At 48.8% G+C, this 24,409-nt stretch overlaps 6 protein-coding genes across 6 annotated transcripts; 5 read left to right on the forward strand and 1 right to left on the reverse strand.

Annotated features, from left to right (window-relative positions):
* Nucleotides 1-251: 251 nt before the first annotated feature.
* Nucleotides 252-3,222, forward strand: GGS22DRAFT_171768 (Not1 N-terminal domain, CCR4-Not complex component-domain-containing protein). The gene is made up of 4 exons (XM_047962658.1): nt 252-1,004; nt 1,068-2,160; nt 2,214-2,727; nt 2,852-3,222. Exons 1-4 carry the CDS (start codon nt 750-752, stop codon nt 2,910-2,912), a joined length of 1,923 nt encoding a protein of 640 aa, XP_047815586.1. The 5' UTR covers nt 252-749; the 3' UTR covers nt 2,913-3,222.
* A 1,411-nt stretch (nt 3,223-4,633) lies between these two features.
* On the forward strand, nt 4,634-7,229 carry GGS22DRAFT_181529 (glycoside hydrolase family 127 protein; the record flags this gene model as incomplete). Its single annotated transcript, XM_047963872.1, has 5 exons — nt 4,634-5,034; nt 5,232-5,361; nt 5,418-5,709; nt 5,986-6,680; nt 6,741-7,229. 5 exons carry the CDS (start codon nt 4,634-4,636, stop codon nt 7,227-7,229), a joined length of 2,007 nt encoding a protein of 668 aa, XP_047815587.1.
* A 1,093-nt stretch (nt 7,230-8,322) lies between these two features.
* Nucleotides 8,323-9,544, forward strand: GGS22DRAFT_191941 (uncharacterized protein; the record flags this gene model as incomplete). Its single annotated transcript, XM_047965189.1, has 2 exons — nt 8,323-8,519; nt 8,581-9,544. The coding sequence occupies 2 exons, from the start codon at nt 8,323-8,325 to the stop codon at nt 9,542-9,544; spliced, it is 1,161 nt and encodes a 386-aa protein (XP_047815588.1).
* Nucleotides 9,545-12,860: 3,316 nt separating this feature from the next.
* On the forward strand, nt 12,861-14,196 carry GGS22DRAFT_55924 (uncharacterized protein). The gene is made up of 2 exons (XM_047967420.1): nt 12,861-13,439; nt 13,501-14,196. Exons 1-2 carry the CDS (start codon nt 13,042-13,044, stop codon nt 13,913-13,915), a joined length of 813 nt encoding a protein of 270 aa, XP_047815589.1. The 5' UTR covers nt 12,861-13,041; the 3' UTR covers nt 13,916-14,196.
* A 4,908-nt stretch (nt 14,197-19,104) lies between these two features.
* Nucleotides 19,105-21,339, forward strand: GGS22DRAFT_171782 (isocitrate dehydrogenase NADP-dependent). Its single transcript, XM_047962659.1, has 3 exons — nt 19,105-19,810; nt 19,957-20,493; nt 20,565-21,339. The coding sequence occupies exons 1-3, from the start codon at nt 19,393-19,395 to the stop codon at nt 20,987-20,989; spliced, it is 1,380 nt and encodes a 459-aa protein (XP_047815590.1). The 5' UTR covers nt 19,105-19,392; the 3' UTR covers nt 20,990-21,339.
* Nucleotides 21,340-21,355: 16 nt separating this feature from the next.
* Nucleotides 21,356-23,793, reverse strand: GGS22DRAFT_171785 (uncharacterized protein). Its single transcript, XM_047962660.1, has one exon. The coding sequence runs from the start codon at nt 23,380-23,382 to the stop codon at nt 21,763-21,765; it is 1,620 nt and encodes a 539-aa protein (XP_047815591.1). The 5' UTR covers nt 23,383-23,793; the 3' UTR covers nt 21,356-21,762.
* Nucleotides 23,794-24,409: the final 616 nt, after the last annotated feature.

Consider the following 24,409-nt stretch of genomic DNA (forward strand, 5'->3'; position numbering starts at 1 on the left):
TCTTTAAGGCTAGGACAATATGGATACATGAAATACATGAATAGGGCAGTTACAATTACCTAGCCTGCTAGCTGGGAATCAGAAGCTATTACCTGTAACTTTGCCCTATCACATGTACCTAACAGTCCTTTAGTTGATGTTGGGGTTAGGGAAGGTTAGGGAAGGTACAATACAATACAGTACGGTACGTAACGCAATCCACAGGCAGGCTGAGAAGCTGGGCAGCTGCAACCTAGGGCTGTGCTTGCATCGCAATCTTTCGCATCTCACCCCAGTTTTTAGTCGATTCAGCCTTCTAACCAATACGGTCAACGCTGCCACTACAAAAATATCACGTAGATAATCAGCAAACAACAACCATGTTTTAAACAACACTCCATTCTCGTCTTCTTCCCTCAGCAGCATTGAAACTGCAGCCTTTTGAGGAAAACACACTAAGAGGACCTTGCATTAAGACCGTACCTGACTTCCTTTCTTCCTTCAGATGTACATGCATCGTCAAATTAGTGCGATCTGCAATCCTATTAACTAACCTACGCACCTACGCCATTTCGCCATTTCCAAACCGCCTACACACCTTATCGACCAGATTCCTCGTGCGCCGATTCCCCTTTAACTCCTCTCCCTCATCGATACCCATCGACACCGACTAATCGCATCCCTTAATTCTACCCGTATAAGGCGCTTACATCAATCACAAATATTGATTTACTGCTCAGGTCCATCCTGAGCACCCCCCAATCTTCACAATGGCAGCAAGGAAACTGCAACAAGAAATAGATAAATGCTTCAAGAAGGTAGCTGAGGGTGTCGCCGAGTTCGATGGTATTTATGAGAAGATTGAGCAGTCGAATAACCCCGCCCAGAAAGAGAAGTTAGAAGATAATCTGAAGCGCGAGATCAAGAAGTTACAACGGTTACGCGACCAGATCAAGACATGGGCAGCCAGCAATGATATCAAGGACAAGGCTCCCTTGCTGGAGCATCGGAAGCTGATAGAGACGGTATGTGATAGGATAGGATGGTAATCGCAAGTTCTTTAATAGTGTCGCTCACGAGTCTATTAGCAAATGGAACGGTTCAAGGCCGTAGAGAAGGCCATGAAGACTAAGGCGTACTCGAAAGAGGGTCTGTCAGCAGCTGCCAAGTTAGATCCGAAAGAAAAAGCGAAGCATCAAGCCGGCGAATTCCTTAGTAGTATAGTCGACGAGCTAGAGCAGCAGATTGAGATACTCGAGGCCGAGGGCGAGTCGATACAAGCAACGATGAAGAAGGGCAAGAACCAAGCCTCCAAAGCCGATCGCATGGCTACCATCGAGCGCATAATCGAACGACATAAATGGCATCAGGGTAAACTCGAGCTTATTCGGCGGTCACTTGACAATGGCGGCGTCGAGACGGAGCAGGTCAATGATCTTGAAGAGAGCATTAAGTACTACCTCTCGGACGGTATGAACGACGATTATATCGAAGATGAGGGACTCTATGATGAACTCAACCTACAAGAAGAGGAAGATGTTTATGGTATGGGCCAGGAGAACGACCGAGTCTCGTCGCAAGATACACAATCTATACAGGAGGACATCGCGGAGCCGGAATCACGATCTGGTAGTCTGGCAGGAGGAAAGGCACGAAGTGTTGTCGATGCCGCAGCAGCCGCTGGACGGCGACCCTCGACTCAGCTTAAGTCCCCTCTTCCGACTCTGGCAACATTGCATAACCCGCTGGTAAATGTCACTAATGGTAGTACTGCTAATGCTGGCATGAAGCCAGCGTCGTTACCGACACGGCCAGCTGGAGAGGGATTAAAGTATGCTTCTGCTGCCGCCGCCGCCGCTGCGAGCGATAAGAATAACGTCGGTATTGCGCCGCTTCCTCCGCCACCTGGTTCACAACCAATTTCTTATTCTCCGGGCATTTCGCCCTTACCACCTGCCGCGTTGGCGAGAACGAGCGCGGCCAATTCGCCAAACACGGCGTTCTTACAACCTGCCCAATCGGAACAAAGGTCCGGGAACTTATCTGTCCCAACGACAGTCCCTGAACCTAAGGCACCTGAACCAGCTATCTCAGCTCCCACGCCGAAGAAGTCTGAGAAAGCATCTTCTAAGGCTGCAGGCAAGGTTCCCGCTTCCGCGGACCACGCCGAGTCTTCAAAAGGTAGATCTTGCCATGTGAAATGCCGTTTATTCAATGCTAACTTCACCACTCAGCATCCCAAACGAATGGTGTTGCTAATGGCGTGAAGCCTGCGGAGGAGAAAGAGGAGGAGTCGATATACCACCTCCCCGCTTCTTTGAAGGATCTAGTAGAATCCTTTGAGATTACTAAGAAACGATCCCTGCCAGTTAACAGCCCGTCCCATCTACGCATGATGGCGGCTTCGCAAGCAGGCGTGAACATGCACGACACGTTCGACTCAGAGCCTCCCCGGACGTATAGGCCAGATTCTCGTTACCCCTCCACATCAGGCTACCCGCAAGAAACGTTACCCGTTTTCGAAGACCCTAGACTGTACTCTCGGATAGAACCCGATACACTGTTTTACGTCTTCTACTACAAGCAAGGAACTTATCAACAGTATCTGGCGGCCAAAGCCCTCAAAGATCAAAGTTGGCGGTTCCACAAGCAATATCAGACCTGGTTTCAACGACACGAGGAACCGAAGAGCATCACAGAAGAGTTTGAGCAGGGAACCTACCGTTTCTTCGACTACGAATCAACTTGGTGAGTTTCTTCATGATCATATCCGTAACGATCTCTGCCCAGACGAATTATGTCTTGATTCTATTATGATATAAGCTTTCTCATAAACCATGAACTAGTTGCTAATATTATTTCTAATTTTTAGGATGAACCGAAGGAAAGCGGACTTCAAGTTCGCCTATCGGTTCTTGGAGGATGACGTATAAAGCTTCGGCTTCTTACGATCGAACTCTCACAGGCATTACTGAGTCGATAACGGGGTTCACCTGCCTCCAAGGGCTCAATGTATGCAATACAATCGCGTTGCCAACCGGGGAGGGCCGTTTATGCTAACGGCTTCTACTCTTGTCGTAATATTGTAAACAAATACATACAAGGCCGTCATGGCACTTCTTCTGATGACTGTTAAACCTACCTGACTTGGCTTCGATGAGACTTGACACATGCCATTACTGCCAAGTGCACAAGAGTTCTATTAGGTTAGATAGTCTATCAATGGATTCCAAATGAATTTAACGTTAGGTTTTTGTTAGGGGATGAGTGTGGTTTTTTTTTCTTTTTTCTTCTTTTTTTTGTTACGACTTGCTTTACCAACTTTCTAGAACGGTAACAAGTCTTCTCACCGCTCAGCGCCTCCGATTCAAGGCAAACCAGACCGGTCGAAGCCACCGTGTTCGGGCTGCTGACTAGAAGCTCTATTCACGAATGAAATACGCCACGCATTTTATGGCTTTTACTAAAAGCAATCATATGACTTCGGCATCCTTGGTCTCGTGGCCGAGTTCTTTGAGTCGGGGACGAAACGTAGCTGGAGATCTGACCTATCGGATGGCTTCCCCGGCCCGGTCACAGGTAAGGTACCAGGCGGTTGGGTGCATAGTTACGGTGCTAGTGTCGGATACGTTCTAGAAGGGCCTTAGCAACCTGGATTTGTGCCTTTTTGTTTTCACTTTTGCTGTTTTTGGTAACCCCCTTGGCTCGGTAGGTGGTAGGTTACAGGAACGAGGAATTATGGTAGAGAGAGGTAAGGTCAGGCAAGGTAAGCTGGGCAAGACAAGGTCAGATGCGGCTTCGCTCCGATGGCAATTCGAATATTGGCGTGCGTGTTACCGGGGATCGGTGCGGTATAAGTGTACCCGCGGCGTGTCCCGTTCCCATTTGTCCAGAATCTCCCCAACGAAGACTCCAAGCTCTGCGCTGTTCTAGCTTCCGCGAAACGGACGGACTCAACTACGGATCTTGGGTTGCCAATCTTTCGCCGGATCTTCGCTTTTTTAGGGGCTGGGAATAGATCCGCACCGTGCCTGCGCTCCGAGGGTTGCGTTTAGTAAACTCCAGTCGTACATATGTATATCGGTAATCGTGCAGTTACGCCGCTAATCCTTCCTGTTCTCATCCCGCCACGCATGAGTCTAGCGTCCGGGGCTTTCCCCTCATTCGTTTATGCGCAGGAGTTATTCCCCCCCAAGTTCCAGACGGATCGTGGAATGGCTACGGTGGACTTCGATATCGTGAAGTTTTAAATGTCATACGACGGCACTACGCGTTCACCGTTGAAGAAAAGGTGAATTGTTGAGGTAGTGTACGACTCCGATTCCCGGGCGAGGTTCTGGCATTTGCGGATTCGAATGAATAATATCGTCCTGCCATTGGCGTTTGCACCATTGCTGCGGGCGAGCACGCGGGAGTTATAAACTTGCACACGCTCCCAATCCCCCGATTCACGCTTGTAACACATTTTCGAACTTGGTTTTAGCTCAAATTACCGTTGGATTTGGAATTTCCAAGCCATTGGAGCTGCAGAACCCCCGTTTTCACTCCCACTTCCGCTTCATATTGCTTTTATCTCACCTACATCCTCCCTACCTACCTACCTCTTCCCTCTCACCTCCCCGTCCGCCCACAGGCAGCGCAGCCAAACGCCACAATGTCCCACCCGCAAACCCTCTTCACACAAACCTCCTTCCACGGGCCCTCGCTGTTGCAAACCCGCCGCACAACCATAGCCCGCACGACCGCCAAAGCCCAGCTCAAGAAACTGCGCGACACAGGCCGATACGAGTGTTTCTCGCTGCGCCACCAACCGGTGTACGACGACCGTTCTCGCTGGCCGTGTCCGGCGCCTGTGTACTGGGACAGCGATGTCGCGAAGTGGATCGAGGGCGCGTGTTATTTGCTCGCCGAAGAGTACGATGCTGAGGTCGATGCGGCGGTTAGGGAGATCGTGGGGATGGTGAGACAGGCGCAAGCAGAGGATGGGTATTTGAATACTTGGTTTTTGATCACGGGGGAGGAGAGGTGGGCGAATGTTAGGGATTTGCATGAGTTGTGAGTTTGCCCCTGTCAGCTTTGTGTCCTCTTTTGGTTTTTGGGTTGGGGGGGAGGAAGAATATGTGGGATGGGTCGGAAGAGAGAGGGGAGATGATGAGGGAGAGGGTAAGAACGAGGGAAAGGTCGTAAGCGTGAAACTGGGCGGGTTAAGAGATAGCGTTTGAGGAAAGGTTGGCTGACAGGTGCGTGAAAAGGTATTGTGCCGGTCACTTGATCGAGGCCGCGCTGGCGCATAGCAAGTACTACAAGAACAATCTCTTGATCGAGCCGATCGAGAAGTACGTTAAGCTGATCAGCACGGTTTTTGGACCGGGTCCAGATCAGGTGAGTATCTCTCTATTGCAGTCATTTTGGCTATACCGGCGCTGATTTCCGAACAGAAACACGGTTACCCGGGCCACCCAGAGACAGAACTCGCTCTCCTACGTTTGTATGCAGTAACGGGAAACGAAAGCGCTTATGAGTTGGCCAAGTACTTCGTCGAGGAGCGCGGTAACCCAACCGGCCAGGAAGGTCTTCCATATTATGACTGGGAGCGAATACGGCGTGGCGATAGTCCTTGGAAGCGCTCGGATAGTTATCAAATGCATACCAGCAACTGGTATAACCAGGCCCACGCGCCAATTCTAGAACAGGAATCTGTCGAAGGCCATGCTGTGAGGGCAATGTATCGTAAGTTGATTTCGAGTTGTTCCTTTTTCCTTGATTTCCTATGAGTTCTAAACTCTTGGAATGTGATGAAAATGCACGCCCCCTCGAACTAGCATTAGGGAAGTCCCTAATAATTTGATGACGACAACTAGTGATGTCTAGTGGCAAGTAAGGCTCGGTATGCTCTCTCGCGAGTTGAGGGGGGCGCTCTTTTGTCACTTAAGGGGTTTCAACCCGGAATCGCGGCCCGTTAGTACAACCACCTCCGAATCATGATTACTAACATAAGATATGCAGTCTACACTGGGGTTGCCGACTTACTATGTTTAGACGAACTTGGTGTGAAGTCGTACAATCATAAAAGTGAGTATTTCGGTACTCTAAGTAAACTATGGAACAATATGGTAGACAAGAAGATGTACCTCACCGGAGGTATCGGATCAATGTGGCAGTGGGAAGGCTTCGGCATTGACTACTTCTTGCCGCAAGGATCCGACGAGGGTGGATGCTATAATGAGACGTGTGCATCCATTGGCGTCATAATGTTAGCAGAGCGGCTATTACATCTTGATCTCAACTCTAAGTATGCCGACATAATGGAACTATGTCTTTACAATGCCGTGATGACAGGGTTAAGTCTCGAGGGAACCGCTTTCACATACGTGAATCAGCTAGCGAGTTCGGAGGTAGATAGAAACCGCAGAGAGGATTGGTTCGACACCTCATGCTGCCCACCGAACGTGATGCGGCTGTTTGGCTCTCTCGGCGGATACCTATGGGACTACGGAGGCACCGGAAAGGATGTCTACGTCAACGTACATCTCTATACGACAGCCAAGGTCAAGTTCCAAGTAGAAGACCAACAAATAATTCTCGAGCAAAAGTCAAATTGGCCTTGGGAAGGCAATATACTATTCCAACTGGAGGCGGCGGCGGCAACAAACGTCACGATCAGGTTAAGGATCCCTTCCTGGGCGCAGGGGAGATTTACGGTGTGTCCGGGTTGCTCCTAATTAAGAGTCCATCGGGCAATCTCGCTAATGTATCAACAGCTCACACCGAGCCATAAACCTGCAAAGATCGAAAAGGGTTACCTGGAACTTCCGCCAGCTTATACATCTTCAAATCACGCATTCTCGATCCAGATCGACGGGTTCAAGCCTCGATTTATATCCCCGCATCCATATACCAATCAGAATACTCTGACGCTAGCGCGCGGTCCTTTAATATACTGCGCTGAGGATGTGGATAACGCTTGGGAGCAGGACCACTTCCGCAACGTCGGGATTAAATCCGACTCTCCCGTCTCCGAGAGCGACGAGGAGCTCGTCCAAATAAGGGAACGATACGTTGCCCTCCGGTCGGTTGGCTGGATCCGTAAGATAGATGATCGGACCGAGTCAGAGTCCGGAATGCTCCCCGGCTCGTCAGTCGCTCAGACGGTTGTGACGGAGAAGAAGGAACTCACTTTCATCCCATATTATCTCCGTGCTAACCGTGGTGGCAGGGGTCACATGAGGGTTGGTCTCCTAAGACTATGAGACTATGATAGTGACCCATGATAAAGACCCTGAGGCAACCCGTGTTGCGGTAACATCGTCTTCCGTTCCTACCCAGCTTGACTGCTCGAGCGTGGGATGTTTGCTGGGGTTAGACGTTGGAATAGGCACGCCGGCGGTATCGTCATATGTCGACCCCTTGCATACCCTATCGGGAAAGATGCATGTTCGGATCTTTCTCCCTACCTAGTCTAGGTACCATACTGCTACGCTAGCTTTAGTTGAAACTTGGATCCGGATACCACTTTGCTTACCTCAACCTTCGATAATCACAAATCTATAGTATGAGCAGCTGATTGACACTTGCGACTTGCGGTATAATCGGTATAACCCGGTATAATCCGGTATAAGCTACTAGGTAGCCCAGCGCTGGTGGCTCTTATTGCTCTCCTTTTCTAATAAGTGATAGGCGATCCAGTGGAACGTGGAAATCCTGAATCCTGGATAATATCGAGATCCGCTTAAGGCCCCTAATAACACAAGTCGTTTTAACCATCAATCATCAATCTGCCAGTCCGCCCAACAAAGCAACAGAGCTCATTCCGACAACTCAATCGCATAGACCACGGAGCTGCTCCGCGAACGAGTCTATAGGCAACTTTATAGCCTCAACTTTGGACCAATCATCTGCACTGCTATATCGGTCCTTATTCGCAATCTTGACCCGAGCCCCTTCAGTCAGCAGCATGGATATATCTACCTAGGTATCTAATGCTTTGCGGTGAGACCGTCTAAGCCTGCACTGGCCCACCAATTACGCTCGTGTCTCCTCACTCGCTTTAATCAATCGGTTAGATATTCCGACGAACCATGGCACTAAGCGCACCACCAATGTATCATCTTGGCCCTCCATGATCTTCAGAGGTCTTCGCATGGGATTAGAATTCTTCTAGAAACCCACGCTACCCTTTTGGCGCCCACGGGCTGCTTTTGGGTTGCATCGGATGTGATTAGGTCTCTATATGCAAATCGCACATATAGACGCCTTCGCTGCGGCTTATAATACGTCGAGAATGGCTAGGTATCATGAGTCGAAGGGCTAGGCCAGAAGAACCCACTATACGCCCATACCGAAATGGACATGGACGAAGTCGCAGTCGATGCTGGCTGGCGCGAGGACCCTTCCCCCGGGAATGAGGCTCAAGAAAAATACCAATGTTCGCGATGTCCCAGCAGCTTCAAGAGACCCGAGCATCTAAAGAGGCATCAACGAAGCCACGACGGCCACAAGCCGTTCATGTGCTCTATCTGCTTGAAACGTTTCTTCAGGAGGTATATCGCATTGCCTTTTTTTTTCCTGTCTTATCAGCGAGACTTAGACTAATTTCCGAAGTGACATCCTGACCCGACATGAACTGATGCATGTTGCGGCCCAAAGAACTAATCACACCGTCAGCCGCAAACGAGCGTGTACGGAATGCGCGAGAGCTAGAGAAAGATGTTCTAGGGACGAGCCTTGCCTAAGATGTTCGACGAAATCTCTTCAGTGTCTGTATCCCGACGACGCAGGGCAGAAATCGCATTCCTTCGGAAGCGATGCTCAGGGGTCTGCTAGAATCGAACACGGACAATTCGAAGACCATCTCCAGCTAGCACCGCAACATCCGCCAATACTTCCAAAACAAGAAGGGTTCATGCCATCGTCAAATCCGATGCACAGGCTATCCTTCAACGAGGACGACACGCCTCTCCGTGACTTCACGAATACGCTTAGATCCCCAGCTACCGCCAGTACCTCGTCTTACTCCTTAGACCCGTACGGAAGCAACGCTTTCAACGCAGACGCATCAGGCATCTCGCTCAGTGGTATAGGGGGCGAGTCCACCACCTTCGCACAACCGAAACCCCTCGCACCAAACCAACGCGTCTCCCTCTTCGACCCACCGGCAACCTCCCCCTTCACTCTCCCCCGCATCCACAACGCCCTCGGAGACTACCACACCAGTCTCCCCAGCGACCCATCCTCCTCCGCCTCCTTCGACTTCTCCCCCTCATCAATGAATCCCTCCTCCTCGCACTCCCACCCCCAACCACAAGACCCCTTCTCCACCCTCCCCACCAACGAAAACGACATCGAGGCCGCCCCGAGAGGCCTTCTCACGCTGTCGGATTTCGGAAACAGACCTATTAATCTGAAGGAGTACGAGTTGATCGCGGGACAGTTCAAGGAGTTGAGGCTGGGCGATGCGGCGGTCCGGTGTGCGGGGAATAATAATATCTCGGAGAGCCAGCGGACGGCGCAGCATGAGCTTTTTGTTAAGCTTTATTATGAGAGGTTTGAGAGGTCGGCTTATTGAGGGGTTGGGGGTTAGGGGGAGTCAGGGGGGTTTCATGGGAGGCGAGACTTCCTAGGGGGAGAGCTAAGAGTTGCGCCTCCCGGCTGGCCTGGAGAGACCGGCCTCGATACGCGAATGCTGGTGCCTGGCGGCTGACGACTTCGCGGCTAGGGCAGATGGTTCGCAATCCGCCGAGCTTGAGTCGAGACGTATGTGTTAGGGTCTGGTGATTTAGGCAGCTCATATTCCACCTTGCCACGTTGTCTAGGTACAGTACACGACGTATCACTTGTTTGACGCCCGCGCAACGAGACGTGGTTGTTTGCCCCGGATCCGACCCCCTTCTCCAGCCGGCCTACGCCAATGAACTCCCCTCCTTTCGCGGGTAAGGGGACTGATGATACTATGGGACGTTGTGGAACATATATACATACATACGTACATACGAAGGGGTAGGCCGTTTTCTTGGCTCTTGGGTTCGATTTAATGGTGTGCCATTGAATCCTAGGAGATGGTTGTCCAATGGCCGCGTGCGGCGTATCTTACTTAATAAGGGGTATTTTAAGGGGCGAGTTGTGATATACACGTATACAGTGCCTACCTACCTTAGCACAGCAATTCTGAGCAGGTATCTGACTCTCGTGGTTCTCGATCTGGTAGACTTGCTTCGTGATGCTGGTGTGGTTTAGGATCGGCGTCTCTTATACCCCTTTTTGGTCAGGTGCGTCTTCGTGACCGGTTGAGTAAATGTTCAGTTTGAGGAGCAAATCTGGTGGAATCACTTGCTATAGCTATAGCTACCTACTGCGAAAGACTCAGTTCCCCACTACCTAGTACCTAACGTTAATTTTAACGTTAAGTTTATTTCTAATCGTTGAATGTCCATGGCAAAGATGAATTGACTTTATGGTTGCGGGTTACAGGTATTATCCCCGCATAACCTAAGCTTATTATTACATTTCAGGCTAGTGAGCAAGCCACATAGAGAATTTCCAGATATCCCATATCCGCCCGGAAGGTGCATCGTCGCAATTGCTTCAAGATTGTGATGTTAGTTATAGGATGGGAAGGAGCCATATTACAGACCGGGTGGAGGCCTGGTCATTGTAAGGTTTAATATTGTTTCCAATTTCGTTCCTAATTGAACTTCGATTTCTTTCTCTTTTCATTTCAACATCGATCTCAATCAAGTCACCCATCTCCTCATATAAACCCTAACACAAAAGCAATTATTATAACGAACGTGGCACCAATGTGATCTCGCCAACTCATCACAATGCATAGATGCCCAGGTGCCCAATCTGTTTCCACCCGTGCTCAGCACATGAGTATATGTACGCGGAGGTTGCCTTCTTTTTTTCCTCCTTTGCAACTGGACCTTTATTCTGCGATGATACCTTTTCACGCCGAATTATAATTCTGCGACATGTCTTACCTACCTAGTAGGTACTCAGGTCGTGCTTGACATGGCCCGCGGTAGCCCGTGATAGCCCGAGCTATTCGGCCAAGGGATTCGTCCCTTGGTTCCTGCATCAATATTCCTTAGGCTGAGAAACTCTCAGGTCATCTGCAAATGGGCGCATCGTGGGATTCGGCCTGCATAGGAGGAAAAAGCATGGTCATCAATGCATAAACAACTCAACCGATACACATGGGACCATGGTGGATTTGGAGATTTAATCTCAGGGCAAAAAGATGCAGAGGTGCAAAAGACACGATCTAGGTATAGCTGAGCCTTGTCAATTTGTCATGCCGTTCGGGGTATTGACGTCCGCGAGATAAGGTTGCTTATCCTCGAATGGGATTTCGGTCAAGCTGCCTTGACCGAGCGCTAAGCGTATTATTTTCTCAGATCTCTATTTAGTGGGGAGCTATCGCAGGGGCCGTGGACCGGACCTATGCTCCTGTCGTGCAGATTTCCCGCAATCTTCACACAGATTTCCACTTGAAAGCCTCACTTCTAAGCTAGTGTATGCGCAACTGGGGCGCGGACTCTCGGAAAGACGAACTATAGAGCTATCTCGCTACCTATCTGACGGGGGCTGATCAGGCAGCGAACGGCATGCAAACAAAAATTCTGCGTTGGCAAGGCATTCATTAGGCGGACTGGTTCGCCTGAGAATGCTAGAGCTTTAGGATTCCGCATCCCAAGCTCGCACCTCATTCGATAACTTATCCCTATTGAGGCTGAAGTCATACCCTATAGTGGCTGTGTCCTACGTGTCTTTTACAAGCAACCAACGACCTTTCGTCTGATGTCGTACAGATGTTCTCGAAACTCCCAAGACAGGACCCCCCCCTCCTTTGGAATCGTGACGTCTTCACATCTGCCAGGGTCACAACATTGTCCTAAGGTAATGTCTAATCCGTCAGCGCTTGGTTATTGATACTATTTACCCCAAAGTAATTTTCGGGTTTCTACTGTCCCCGGTTGCTTGCCAGACTGTGAGTTTCAGCACAAGTTGTCAATCCCGTCTTATCATCTCCAACTAGTCCGTTCGAGTGCTTACGCTTGGTCGAATGCTTCCACAACGTGCTGCACTTGTCAGCCTTACCCAACGGCAGCGATCTGCTCTCATATAGTATATGGAGCATCTTTTCTGGGCTGAACTCTTGGCTGCAATGGTCCACCTTTGTGTGGCATTGTTATGCAACTACTTAAGGTCCGCGACTAAGGCAGTAGCTACTTGTAGGATATGTTCACCGAACCCAAACGAGGTGTCTCACTTGCGAGATTTCTCACAGAATTTACAAGATACCCCGGGATAATTATAGGAGCCATTCACAGAAGTATCGCTCCGTCGTTGCATCCTTCTTAGACGGAGCACGGCGGCGTCGGTGTGGCTTGCTTTATCGCATACTTAGTACCTAGTAACTCGGATATACAGCCCGAGACCTCCTCCATATGCACTACCCCGGGCGATGCTCTTAGCTATCATGAGCTTGTGTATTCGCTTATGTTTTCCGATTTACGTACAGTTAATTTCTTACATCTTAGCAATGCTCTACCAGAAATTGGAGATCTCAGCATTGCATCTATTCACTCATCTGGAAGCCTCAAGCTAGACTCAACGTTCGCCTCACAATATCAGATTTGCAGTTTGAGCCCTAATTTACTCCACCGACATTTCCTGAGTGGTTGTCACACTTATTAATCCTTAGCATGTATTGGCCAACTTGAGCTTCTGGTAACAATGGTAGCAGAGAGTATTTCAACAGCCCAATGAACATCTTAAACCAAACTTCCCAATTTCTAGTTCTGTATCACCGCATATTTCCACGATCAACCATTAGGCAACTCTATCCTGTCGTCTGCTCTACATTTCCGTCTCCAACCAAACTAAGTTTGCTTTTTGTTACTCGGTTCGTGTCTCCTAGGGGAGATAGCCTCATATCAGTATAAGTACGACTCCGTTCCGTGGATCGTGTGCTCGTTCTTTCAAGGGCAAGGCCGGTTTAACGGAACGGTACACAGCACGACAGAAAACCAAAAGATTCATCAACTGATTGACTCAGTCATGGACAATACATACTTCTCTGGGCCATATATCGATTACAGCGACCAGAACTACTGGCTCACTAGCACAGCTATGGCACGAGATACGTCACACGATAGCAGTTATAGCACCTATTCAGAGTCAAGCAACGGACAATATGATGTTGCACTATCTCCAGCTTCTGAAGGTATAAACAACTATGATCTCCTCAATGTGGCCGATGCAGGGGCCTATATAGCAGCAGACACACAAGAGTATAACACGAATAATCAAGTCGAGGGGTCCGTGTTTGAGTATCAATTCTACGATTTTGATATAGGAGGGGATTCGGGACAAGGGCCGCACTGGAAACTAAAATCTCAGTACACCCCATCTGAAAACTATCCAGCTATCATACCTTTCGACTCTATTCCCGAGGTGTAAGTGGGCCTGCTGAAACTCTCATAGTAGGTGAATTTACAATCTAATATTCGCATCTAGGCCACCTTTTGCCAATGACGCTTCGGGCAGGCACGTCTGTCTCGAACCCTACTGTAACGCAACACCATTCAAACGCAAAGCAGATCTACAAAGGCACTACCTCCACAGGCACCGCAACGCCAACCAGAAGAAGCCATTCCCTTGCGACTGGAAGAAATGCCAGAGATCCAAGGAGCCCTTCTATAGGCTCGATCACTGTCGGGAGCACTATCGTGACTTTCACATGGAAGACTTGATACCACGCGGGTCGAGCAAGGAGGCTACCGAGTGGTGGAATAGTCGCAATGTCGACCCTAAGTGGTGGCGGTGTGCTAAGTGTCTTAGCCGCATCCCCATCGACAGCAAGCGCTTCGAATGCGCCAACTGCAAGACAACATGCGAGCCAGAGAGGAGAAAGCTCAGGGGTTACAAATGAGCGGTGGCAAGATAGCTACTAAGCTCCAACCTACATTACTCGACTTCAGCGCGATAGCCGCTGGAAGAGCCTCAATTCGATTTTCTAGTCAAGACTACCAACCAACTTCCCCGCGCTTATCACGACTTCTGCCTTGTTTTCGGACCAACATGCAGCTGGGAAGCATACCGCTATACTCAACCATATCTTTTCTTGCTATTTATCCATCCATTCTCTCGCTCCGCCTCACTACCCCAGAGTGGTTTTCCCTTTCTCCGCAACCAACATTGTTTGCACTTCCTGTTTTTTGTTTTGTTTTTTATCGATCCATGGCGGTGAATGGCGTAGGGCTAGAACAATATCCTGCATAGATGGCGGCGGGATCCGGCTGGCTATTGGCCCTGCTACTGTTCATTGCATATAGGGCTGAGCGGTAGATTACCTACTTGCCTAAAGTCCAAGGCGGTCTGGTGTTCGCTTTTCTTTTTTCTTTTTTTCTTCAAGGAGATTTCCCCTTTTCTTTTCTTCATTTTTCCCTTTCTCCCCTTTTTTTCTAATCCATGTCGAGACGAGTACGATGTAATGAGGCTATGCTATGGTTTTTTGGTTCGTTCATTCGTTTGTGATCAGCGAGTGGCTCCCCCCCTTTTTGGCTCGAGGCGTTTCGTTACTACCACATATCTACATTGTTACCTGTTACCTACTACCTACCACGTCATCTCGTACCCTGCCTATGGATATCAACCTCATGTTACATTATTAGGTTACGGAGACCTCTCGGTGGCGCATGGCTATATTTGGCTCTTTTTACATTTGCTAACTATAGAAGATGGAACTATTGCTTTTTTTCTTCACTTGTTTTTGTTTTGCTTTTTGGGCTTTTCCTCATTTTCAGGGGTGTCCTTTTTGTTTTTGTTTTTTTTTCTGTGGGTGGGTGGCTTGCTTGCTAGCGGTTTATTTTCTTATTTCTTGCCCTTTCGCTTGATGAGTCACATGAGTCACGGGCGCGGGAGTGCGGCTTGCGGAATAAATAGAAAGTCCTAGGCGCGCGGGGGTTGAAGTTCAGGGTTTCCCGGGGATCCGGTTGGTTCTTTTCTTTTTGGGGGGCTTGCTTTTGGTTTACTTACCTGCCTAAGGTAGGTAGGTATCTTGCGGGTTTTTTGTTTTATTTTAAGCTTGACGTTGTATGGTATGTACTTAGATATGCAAGGACGGATGGTATTTACTGTATGGTAGGTAGGGCTGCCGCTGGGTTGGTGTGCTGTTACCTGGCGGCAGCAGCCCACGGGTGGGTTACGTTTTAGGGTAGCTTGACTGCCTAGGCAGATGTATTGCCGACTTAGCGAATTAATTAATCAATCAATAGGTTCGAAACTATACTTGGGAGCTTTATTCTTGGTCGATGGCTAGGCAGACTTAGGACTTGGGGACTCGTGTGTCGTACCTCGGCAGTTCTCTGTCGATCGATTTGGGGACTGGGGAGTCGAGTGTCCTGCATACATACGTACGCGGCCGAGGCAGGGCTACGTGCATTTCCATATGTGTACGCGTAGGGCCGCTGTATGTGGCTAAGCTGGGGATGTCACCCGGAGAGGCTCTGCGGGTATGTAAGTAGGGACGGGGGGCAGCATTATAGGGCAGATTATTATTGGGGTCTGATTTGATTTGCTGGGGAACGGGTTGGAGTTGTACTTTAAGGCATCGCTGTTCCTGCGTTTGTGTTGATATCTGGTATTGCGAGTTATATCACGGGGGTTATGGGTTTTGGTCATACGGTCTGGGTAACTAGGATATATATTGTGATGACATGTGGTTGTTACTTACCGGCCGTATGGTTGAGTCATTTTTAAGTTGCATAGGTATCTTTGTTACATTAAGATCCCATGTAGGTACTATGAGCAACTACATGTCGTTGGTTGTGATATATTAGTGACATGTGCTAGGGTTATATAGGTATAGTTGGGTGCATAGGCTATGCGTAATACTGCTTCTAACTACATACTCTACTACGTTACATCTAGGCAGTAACCTGCATGATATAGATTTTCTTATTCTAGTTTAATATGTAGGACGCGAGTTAGACGGTGAGTTGAGTCGGTGAAGACGTTGGAGTCTGGTGAATATATTTCTAACTTAATTTGTCACTAAGGAGATGGTTTCAACATTTAGTATACAGTATGGCGGTATGACACATGAGTCTTTGGTTAGTTACACAAGTTGTGTAGTAACGCTATTGGTTAAGAGACAGTCATATTGATCCCCGGAGGCATAATGTTGATCAATAAAAGCCAATGCTAAGCTACCTTGATGAGTCTTTCATTGTCAAGTTGGAGAGAAATCGTGAAGCCTGGAGTTAATTAATCAAGAATGAACACCGTCAGATGGTCAGTCTGTTTTTAGTTGGGGAAAGGCGTTTCGGTATCTTTGATATTAATTTTGTATTTTCCTATTTCTCTTAATACATTACTTGTCCTTGACTAATTGGATGGGCTTAAGAGTAATCAATGACTCTGAAGGGTTCATTCTGATTAGATTTTCTGTTGCCTCTCGTGTCGTATAAGTCAACAAGGACACACCGAACAGATCAAGGGATTTCCAAGAAAGTCCACTTCGTAGCCTCTCGGACTCGTAAATCTTCGGATGATAAAAGAAGTAACTACCGTTCCAATTACATAAACAGCCTCAGTCAATACTTGATTAAATTTCACTTTGTTTTCGGGATGTGTTGGTTTTGTGATCAAATGGAGATATCTCGGCATGGAGCTTGAAACAAGTAGATTAACTTACATATTCCAAGGTTGCTCATACCGAAGTCAAAACCAATATTACGTGCATGTGTCATAACGCAGTAGCCATTCGGGGAATTCAGCTCTGCATACGCAACCCACACGCTTTGTAAATATAGCAAATAACAGCTTTCCCTGAGTCTCGATGTAGGCAACATCCTTGAACCACCTGTCTCGAGTGTGATTGGTCGCTTTGACCAAGCTGACTTGAATAGAATTAATCCGAAAAAGATATATCACTGCAGTGAATGAAACAAGGGTGGTGGCATCGGTGTCTGCCTCACGTAGGTAGGCAACTGGTCAAGGGGATGTAAGGCTGGTACCTACTTACACTTATGCACGGCTCGGGATCCCTTCCCCGTCATGCGCGAGAATTGCAGATCTGGGATCGAGGCGAACACGGTGTTGAATGTCGAGATAGAGTCGGCTCGCACTTTGCTTATCAGGTTGTCCTAAATTTGGAGAGATGTGTTGCAGTAGTAAAGTAAGGCGTCGTGGTCCCTGCCGTACTACGGTGGGTTGCCTATGCTACCCTCTTTCCGCCTTATATGCATCGAAGCTATATAGGCAAGCTAGTGAGATGCAGGGTGAGTGATAGTACTGACGTCTGGAACGCCTGCGTTCTGGGTCGATATATGATTCCATGATCATTGATGATCGTCTAGGGATGCTGCCTTTTTTTCGGTATATGTATGTAACATTGTGAGACTTACTCTCTCGCAAATGCGTCATTGAAGGCTGTAAATATTTGCGCGCCTAGAGCCTGACTCACTTTTGCGGAATTGATAAATTCTGTCAAATGCGCCTTTAGTTGTCAATGAGCAATATGCGTCGAGGCTTGAATATAAGGCATATGATGAGGCAAAGGGCACTGTAAAACCTTGCGGAGAAGTTCGTGAGCAAGACTTTCTTTCTAGGGGTCGGTAAGATTAGTGTCGCCATACTTGGGTTAGAATCTAGAGGCTATTGCGGAGGGCTACCAGATTATCCGACTCTCCTGCCGAATTGCTCGAATATTGCGCATTCTGGAGAGTATGGAAACCTGATCATCCTTTCTGGGCTTATTATATCTTGGGGTTTTAATGGCTCCACGAAAATCCAGCTACGCTTGCAGGACGAGTCCTTGAGGCATTCCCATCGCATCTCGTCTAGCTTCAATACGCCGCCTAGATCGAATTCGTCAGCCAAGCGCAATGCGGCTTTTATGTCAATTAGTTTAAACCCGATACTGTCTCCTTGAACGTAAGGCCGATCTCGCAAGAAGCCCTCGTCAGTGGATGATGCAGTTGCAGCAGCTAAAACTAGTTCTGCATTACCGTAAACCCTCACCATCTGCGCTGCTTCTCATACCCAATCGACGTTGTCGTCCGGGATGATGTAAAGGCTATTGATCCATATACTATAACCCTGGACCTCTGACGATCCTGATCGTATCCCTGAACATTGTGGGTAATGTTCTAACAGGGGTTCCTTTAAGAGGCTGAGAACCACCCTAGCAATGACTCAAAGCGCCATATTTGACCTCATCTTGGGAAGTTCTAACTTCTTCACGTAAAACAAGTTGAGTTCGTCTCCGTTGATGTAAAGAAGGCCCTACTTATGCGGCATAATCTGGATATTTAATCCTGCAGGTATTCATCTCCTTGTAAGTCCAAGCGTTTCTAGTGAATCGCTGTCGACTGGAGCTTGCTGCATAGCTGATTAGTACTAGTCAAAGAACTGATCCAACGTATAAACAACGCATTAGGATATACGCTTAGTGGGCTAATTAGTATGGTAACTGCCTCAAAATATCCACGGGAATACGGGCGAATGCCTACGAAACCGGTGTAAGCACCGTCGCCGAACAAATTTGAGATATGATCTGAGGCTAGTAGATATGAAATGTTGGTTTGTTGAGATGATGTGTGTGCTGATGTCCGGATTTTCTTGCAGCGAATAATGCCGAGATACTGTCGCGCAAACTACACGACAGTTACCATGTAAGAGATGCAGGTTCCGGTCGTATGGTGGGTAAATTGTAAGATTCGGAGCTGCGAATGGGGTAATTGGCCAAAGGTATCGTTTATCTCGTTCCCTTGGTGCATAGGAATGCCTCTAGTCTTTGGGATAGATAATCTTGTATACTTATACATAGATTCATCTATCTTTGAGTAAATGACTATTTTTCGCTAATGAATAGATCGATTCGGACGATGGATTAAAATTGTTGTAGAAGTGAAACTACGGATCAGATAAAGAATCGACCCACAAGAGCATGAGATTAAATCTGCCTGTGTTTGTGTAACATCCAACTCCTCTTCTCCGCATATCGGCAGAATTTGTGGGGGATCTTGATCCCCGGCACGAAAGATGATTGGATAATTCCCCTCATCCTAAATTTTTGCCTTTGCTACCCGTGCGACTGTACATGACACCGGAAACATCATATTTAACGTATATACGCAGCTACATCCGGGAACTTTTAACGAAGCTTAAAAGTGCTCAACTCCGGCATTGCGGGCATTGTTGTAGCGCCTTTTAGAGTTCTGGACCTCAATTACGACAAACTTTCCCCCAAGACCGAACCCATATTAAGGTTAGCTACATCGCATCAGCTACATCTACAGCTTCCTCAGCTCTAAGTTCATAGCTCCTTAGCTTCTTCTTCTTTTCTCCTACGTATAATTATCGTATGCGCAATCGCGCCCTTGTTCTCGAACCCCTTTCACGATGAATGTTGCCTGTACATCCGCGGTCCGATCTATTCGGCCGTCTGCCTTCACTAGATCGGCAAGGCCACTGCTCAGATCGACTCCTATCGTGGTAAGACCTGCAGTGCCAGTGGCGTTTTTCCACCAAACCAGGTATAACCTGGCTGCGCAAAAGATCAAGGTCAAGAATCCCGTGGTTGAACTTGACGGTGATGAGATGACGAGAGTCATCTGGCAAGTCATCAAGGACAAATTCATCTTCCCCTATCTCGATATCGACTTGAAATACTACGATCTAGGATTACCATACAGAGATGAGACCAACGATCAAGTGACGCTTGATGCCGCGGAAGCTATTAAGAAGTACTCGGTCGGTGTCAAATGCGCCACCATCACTCCAGACGAGGCCCGTGTAAAGGAATTCAACCTAAAGCAGAGTAAGCTACAATCAGTATTGCATGCATCTCGTCCCACTGACTTGCCGTCCTGCACATGAACGCCTCCAACTCCAACCCCGCACCCCCTACATTGCTTTTCACCGGAGATCTCCAACAAACTAACCGACCATTCTCTCTCTGCATAGTGTGGCTTTCCCCCAATGGCACGATCCGTAACGCTCTTGGCGGCACTGTGTTCCGCGAGCCTATCGTCATCCCCCGTATCCCGCGATTAGTGCCTGGATGGAAGAAGCCCATCATTATCGGTCGTCATGCCTTCGGTGACCAATACCGGGCGAAGGACAAGGTTATCCCTGGACCTGGAAAGCTGAGCATGGTCTACACTCCTACTGGTGGAAAGCCTGAAGAAATTGAGGTCTTCCAATTCAAGGAGGGTGGCGGCGTCGCACAGACCCAGTACAACACCACCGAGAGCATTACTGGTTTCGCACATGCCAGCTTCAAGCTAGCTCTTGACAAGCAGCTTCCCCTATACATGAGCACCAAGAACACCATCCTCAAGAAGTACGATGGAAAGTTCAAGGATGTCTTCCAGGAGCTATACGACACCCAGTACAAGAAGCAGTTCGAGGCTAAGAACATCTGGTACGAGCACCGCCTAATCGACGATATGGTTGCCCAGATGATCAAGAGCTCCGGCGGATACATCATGGCGCTAAAGAGTGAGCCCCCTTTTCACCCCCTTAATTTTTCACGAGGCGCGTGAACATGAACTAAAATCAACTTTCATTAGACTACGATGGCGACGTACAATCCGACATCGTAGCCCAAGGCTTCGGCTCCCTCGGCCTTATGACCTCCGTGCTCATCACCCCCGACGGCAAGACATTCGAGTCCGAAGCAGCGCACGGCACCGTGACCCGACACTTCCGCGAGCACCAGAAAGGGAAGGAGACGTCGACAAACCCGATCGCCAGCATATTCGCATGGACGCGAGGTCTAGCCCAGCGCGGCAAGATCGACGGAACCCCAGAACTGACCGCTTTCGCCGAGAGTCTTGAGAAGGCCTGCGTCGACACCGTCGAGATCGACGGCGTGATGACCAAGGACCTCGCGCTCGCCTGTGGAAAGTCCGACCGCGCCTCCTACGCCACCACCAACGAGTACCTCGATGCCGTCGAAAAGCGGTTGAAGAGCACGCTTGCAGAGAAGCTATAGATATCTAGGCTATATGGACGAATATCAGGTCGCTAGACATAGATCTAGATCTAGATCTAAGATTTTCTCGTAAGACTAGATATACACACATATCAGCATAGCACACATGGTTGGTTTGGTTAGCTAGTGCCAAGAAGGACTGGACACCAACCTCTTCCAGGGCTCGGTTCCATCAGGGGTCCGTCGTGGCGAGGATACGGACAGATGTGGATGTGTTCCGCATACCCTGTTCTTGCCTTCCTAGATATCTACATACATACCTAGGAACTTGTAAATAGATAGCATGCTAGCATTTCCCGCGCGGAAGCACTTGTATAGGTAAATCACAAAAAGATCTAAGGATTTCCTCATAACTTACCCCTATATATCTACCGATTTCGTGACGTGTCTACGCCAATCATCAAACCAACCGGAGGAACAAGTAATTATTTTAGTAATTAAGTACCGACTTTATACACCCCTTCCCCCAACCTAACCCTAACCCTCCATGCGTCTGGTTATATCTACAATAACTACCTACCTATCCAACCAATAAAACGTCGGAAGCACCCATTTCCATAACGCCAACATTAGGTAACACCGGCCTTTTTAAAAAACGCAATGCTAGCCAGCCAGCCCGAGGGGGTATCATCAGCTATGCCTCTCTCTCTCTTTCTCCCTATGTCAACCCAACTTCGACTTATCTCGTTGGAACCGTTCACCTTTCCATCCATCACAGCCTAGTAATATACACCGATCCCATTATTCCCACGCGCAGTGTAAACCAATCCCGATCAAGACTTCTGCGCAGGCATAGTACTAGGCGCATTCTCCGCCGTGACACCACTATACGCAGGTCTAGCTGCGGGGCCCGCGAGCTGATCCGCCATCGCCTCGTCGTAGCTAGGCGGCGCGTCGTCGAACATAGCGTTGGCGGGCGTTCCCAGCTGCGGGGGGTACAATGGGTCGTGAGGGGGTCTCTGCTGCTGCGGGCCTTGCTGTTGGGCGGCCTGGGGAGGAAGCAGATTTGGTGGGTTGTGTCTGTGGGGGAGTTGGGGCGGGCGGGGATTCTGGACGCCGAAGTTGTGGGCGACACCGGTGCCGCCTACGATATTGCCATTGGTGCCGTGGCTGACGGAGTTGAGGAGTTCTGGCGGCGGCGCAATGCCTGAGAAGACCTCGACGTTGGAGAGTTTCAGGGGTAATGTTATGGTCTGCGCGATAGGCTGTCTGCCGGGCGCTAGGGAGATTGAGGATCCGGGTGGTTGCATGCCCCAACTCAGCGTTATCTTCATCTGGATATCGTACCGTCTCATTAGATTACACGTCCTGAAGGATGGTGCCACTGTATTCGGGAGTCTCCGATCTGCCCATAGCGACTGCGGGATCTCGAACTCGGTGTCGACGGGGTCGGAGGGTGAGCTGAAGAGCGCGATCGGGGGCGAGAGGCGCGGGGCGCTGAATATTGGGAACGTGGTGACCTCGGTGTTTTCGAGATTCTGCACTCGCACTTGCGTGTACCCTGTCAGCGCGATCTCGAGCGCCGTCACATATACCTGCTGATCGCGCGTCGTCGTTGGCGCAAGCTTTCGGGCTATTATGCGCAGCGGCAGCGGCTTGTTGCAGGTTAGGATGCTGGGGAATGGGAGGCGCGCCGACATCTCGATGTTCGGTGGCATCTGGTTCGGGTCCTCTGCATTAGGGCTGGGTGATCTATTACCGAAGATCGATTTGCGATGGTGCTGGGGGGCACGCGCACGGAATGTAAAGGGTCGTCGGGCGAAGGCTTCCTGGCTTGTCTTGGCGGGCCGCGGGGGTTCGATAGGTAGGAATTTGAAGCCAACTTGGTACCGCCAGTTTTCTTTGAAGAAACCCGGACGCTGGATGGTCACTTTTAGGTAATATCGAATCTCGGCTTCCTGTGGAAAGCCGGTGAGTGAAGGAGGTAAGGTGGATTTGACATGTTGTAGCATGAGCTGCTTCGTGCCGTCCATAGTACGGAATCCGGTGCTACTGCCGATACCGCCGAGGCCCAGCAGCGCGCTCATAGCCTTCTCATCATGGCAGATGTTATTAAGAGGGAACTTAAAATTGAATTTAAATTCGTGCATGCCAGGTTGTAAGGGTATAGAGCCACCTTCGTCAGGGTAGACCTGGAACACACGATACAAGATCTTGTGGTTCTCGGTGATGACGTCGCCGCCCATAGCCCCGCCAGGAGGACGTGCGTGGTAGTAATCGTCTCGGTCGACAGGCGAGGGGACGGTAAGGGCGGTGCGAGATTCGCCCTCCAACTTGACGATTACATTTCCAATGCTTTCTGCTCGGTTTAGAACGAGGATTACGCGGCCGCTGATAATATCGAGATTCGTGTAGAACTCGGGCGGAGCGTCGAGGGATATTCGGATTGACATCGCAGGAGTGTATTGTCTACCGAGGTAGAGAGGATTCCCTTCTTTAATTCTTTATGTAGGTTACTCCAGGCGACAAAGGTTCGTATGTGGATAATTAAAAGGTTGGAGTTGTCGGTGCCCGAAGGGAATGGTGTTGTGAATTGGTTAATGTAGATAGTGAATAGAGTGAATGGTGACTGGTGGAAGCGGATCGTCGGATTGTTAGGGAATGATTACGAGACAATGGAACCATGAGCCATCGCTACCTAGCAGGTCTTCAGCTCAGCTACCCAAGGTATCAATTACCTGCATCCTACTGCACCGTTGACTGTTGACGATGCGACCCAAATCAACGTCCAATGTATTTCAACTTTGATCTTGCCAAGTGGTAGGTAAGAGGTAAATTGAAAGCACTTTGTAAGGTAGTAAGATTGCAACTTTGCTGAGCCTCTGAGCGTCGTCAGAATCGATGTCATAGGTCATTGCCCTTGTGGCTTGGCACTTGTCAGCTTATCGTTTCAGCTCCTCGTACAGTATGTATTCGGCACTGTATTTGTACGAGCAGGTACGAGCCGCTATCCGACCAGTCTCAGTACTTCTACATTACACAAACGGATGCCTATTTTCAAACACGATACTTACCTACATACTTTAATCACGTTAAGCTTAACATAATTGAACTCAGAGAAGGTCAAGTACTATGGTTTATGGTACTTACACTTGCCTTATCCTATTTAAAACATGAAGAATGAAGCAATAGGATCCTTGTCGCCGTTTGCAAAAGCATGCGGATGAGTACCCACTTGCCTATTTAGGAAACTATACACATCGCAATGATCGATTACACTGACAGCTGAGCAAACTCAAAAGAATGCTGTTGTTAGAAATATAGTCAAATAAGAAAATAATTCCAAGCCAAGAAAGGCTGAAATGTCGATCTTTGAATTTCAGTTCCCAGATTCATATACCAGCCAACGGACGTTCAGCCATCTCTATTACCACTTCTCCACTATAGTCTCGTAATGAAATATACCGAATACAATAGGTA

Source organism: Annulohypoxylon maeteangense (genome assembly GCF_022496945.1).
Source record: "Annulohypoxylon maeteangense strain CBS 123835 unplaced genomic scaffold GGS22scaffold_18, whole genome shotgun sequence".
Taxonomy (NCBI): Eukaryota; Fungi; Ascomycota; class Sordariomycetes; order Xylariales; family Hypoxylaceae; genus Annulohypoxylon; species Annulohypoxylon maeteangense.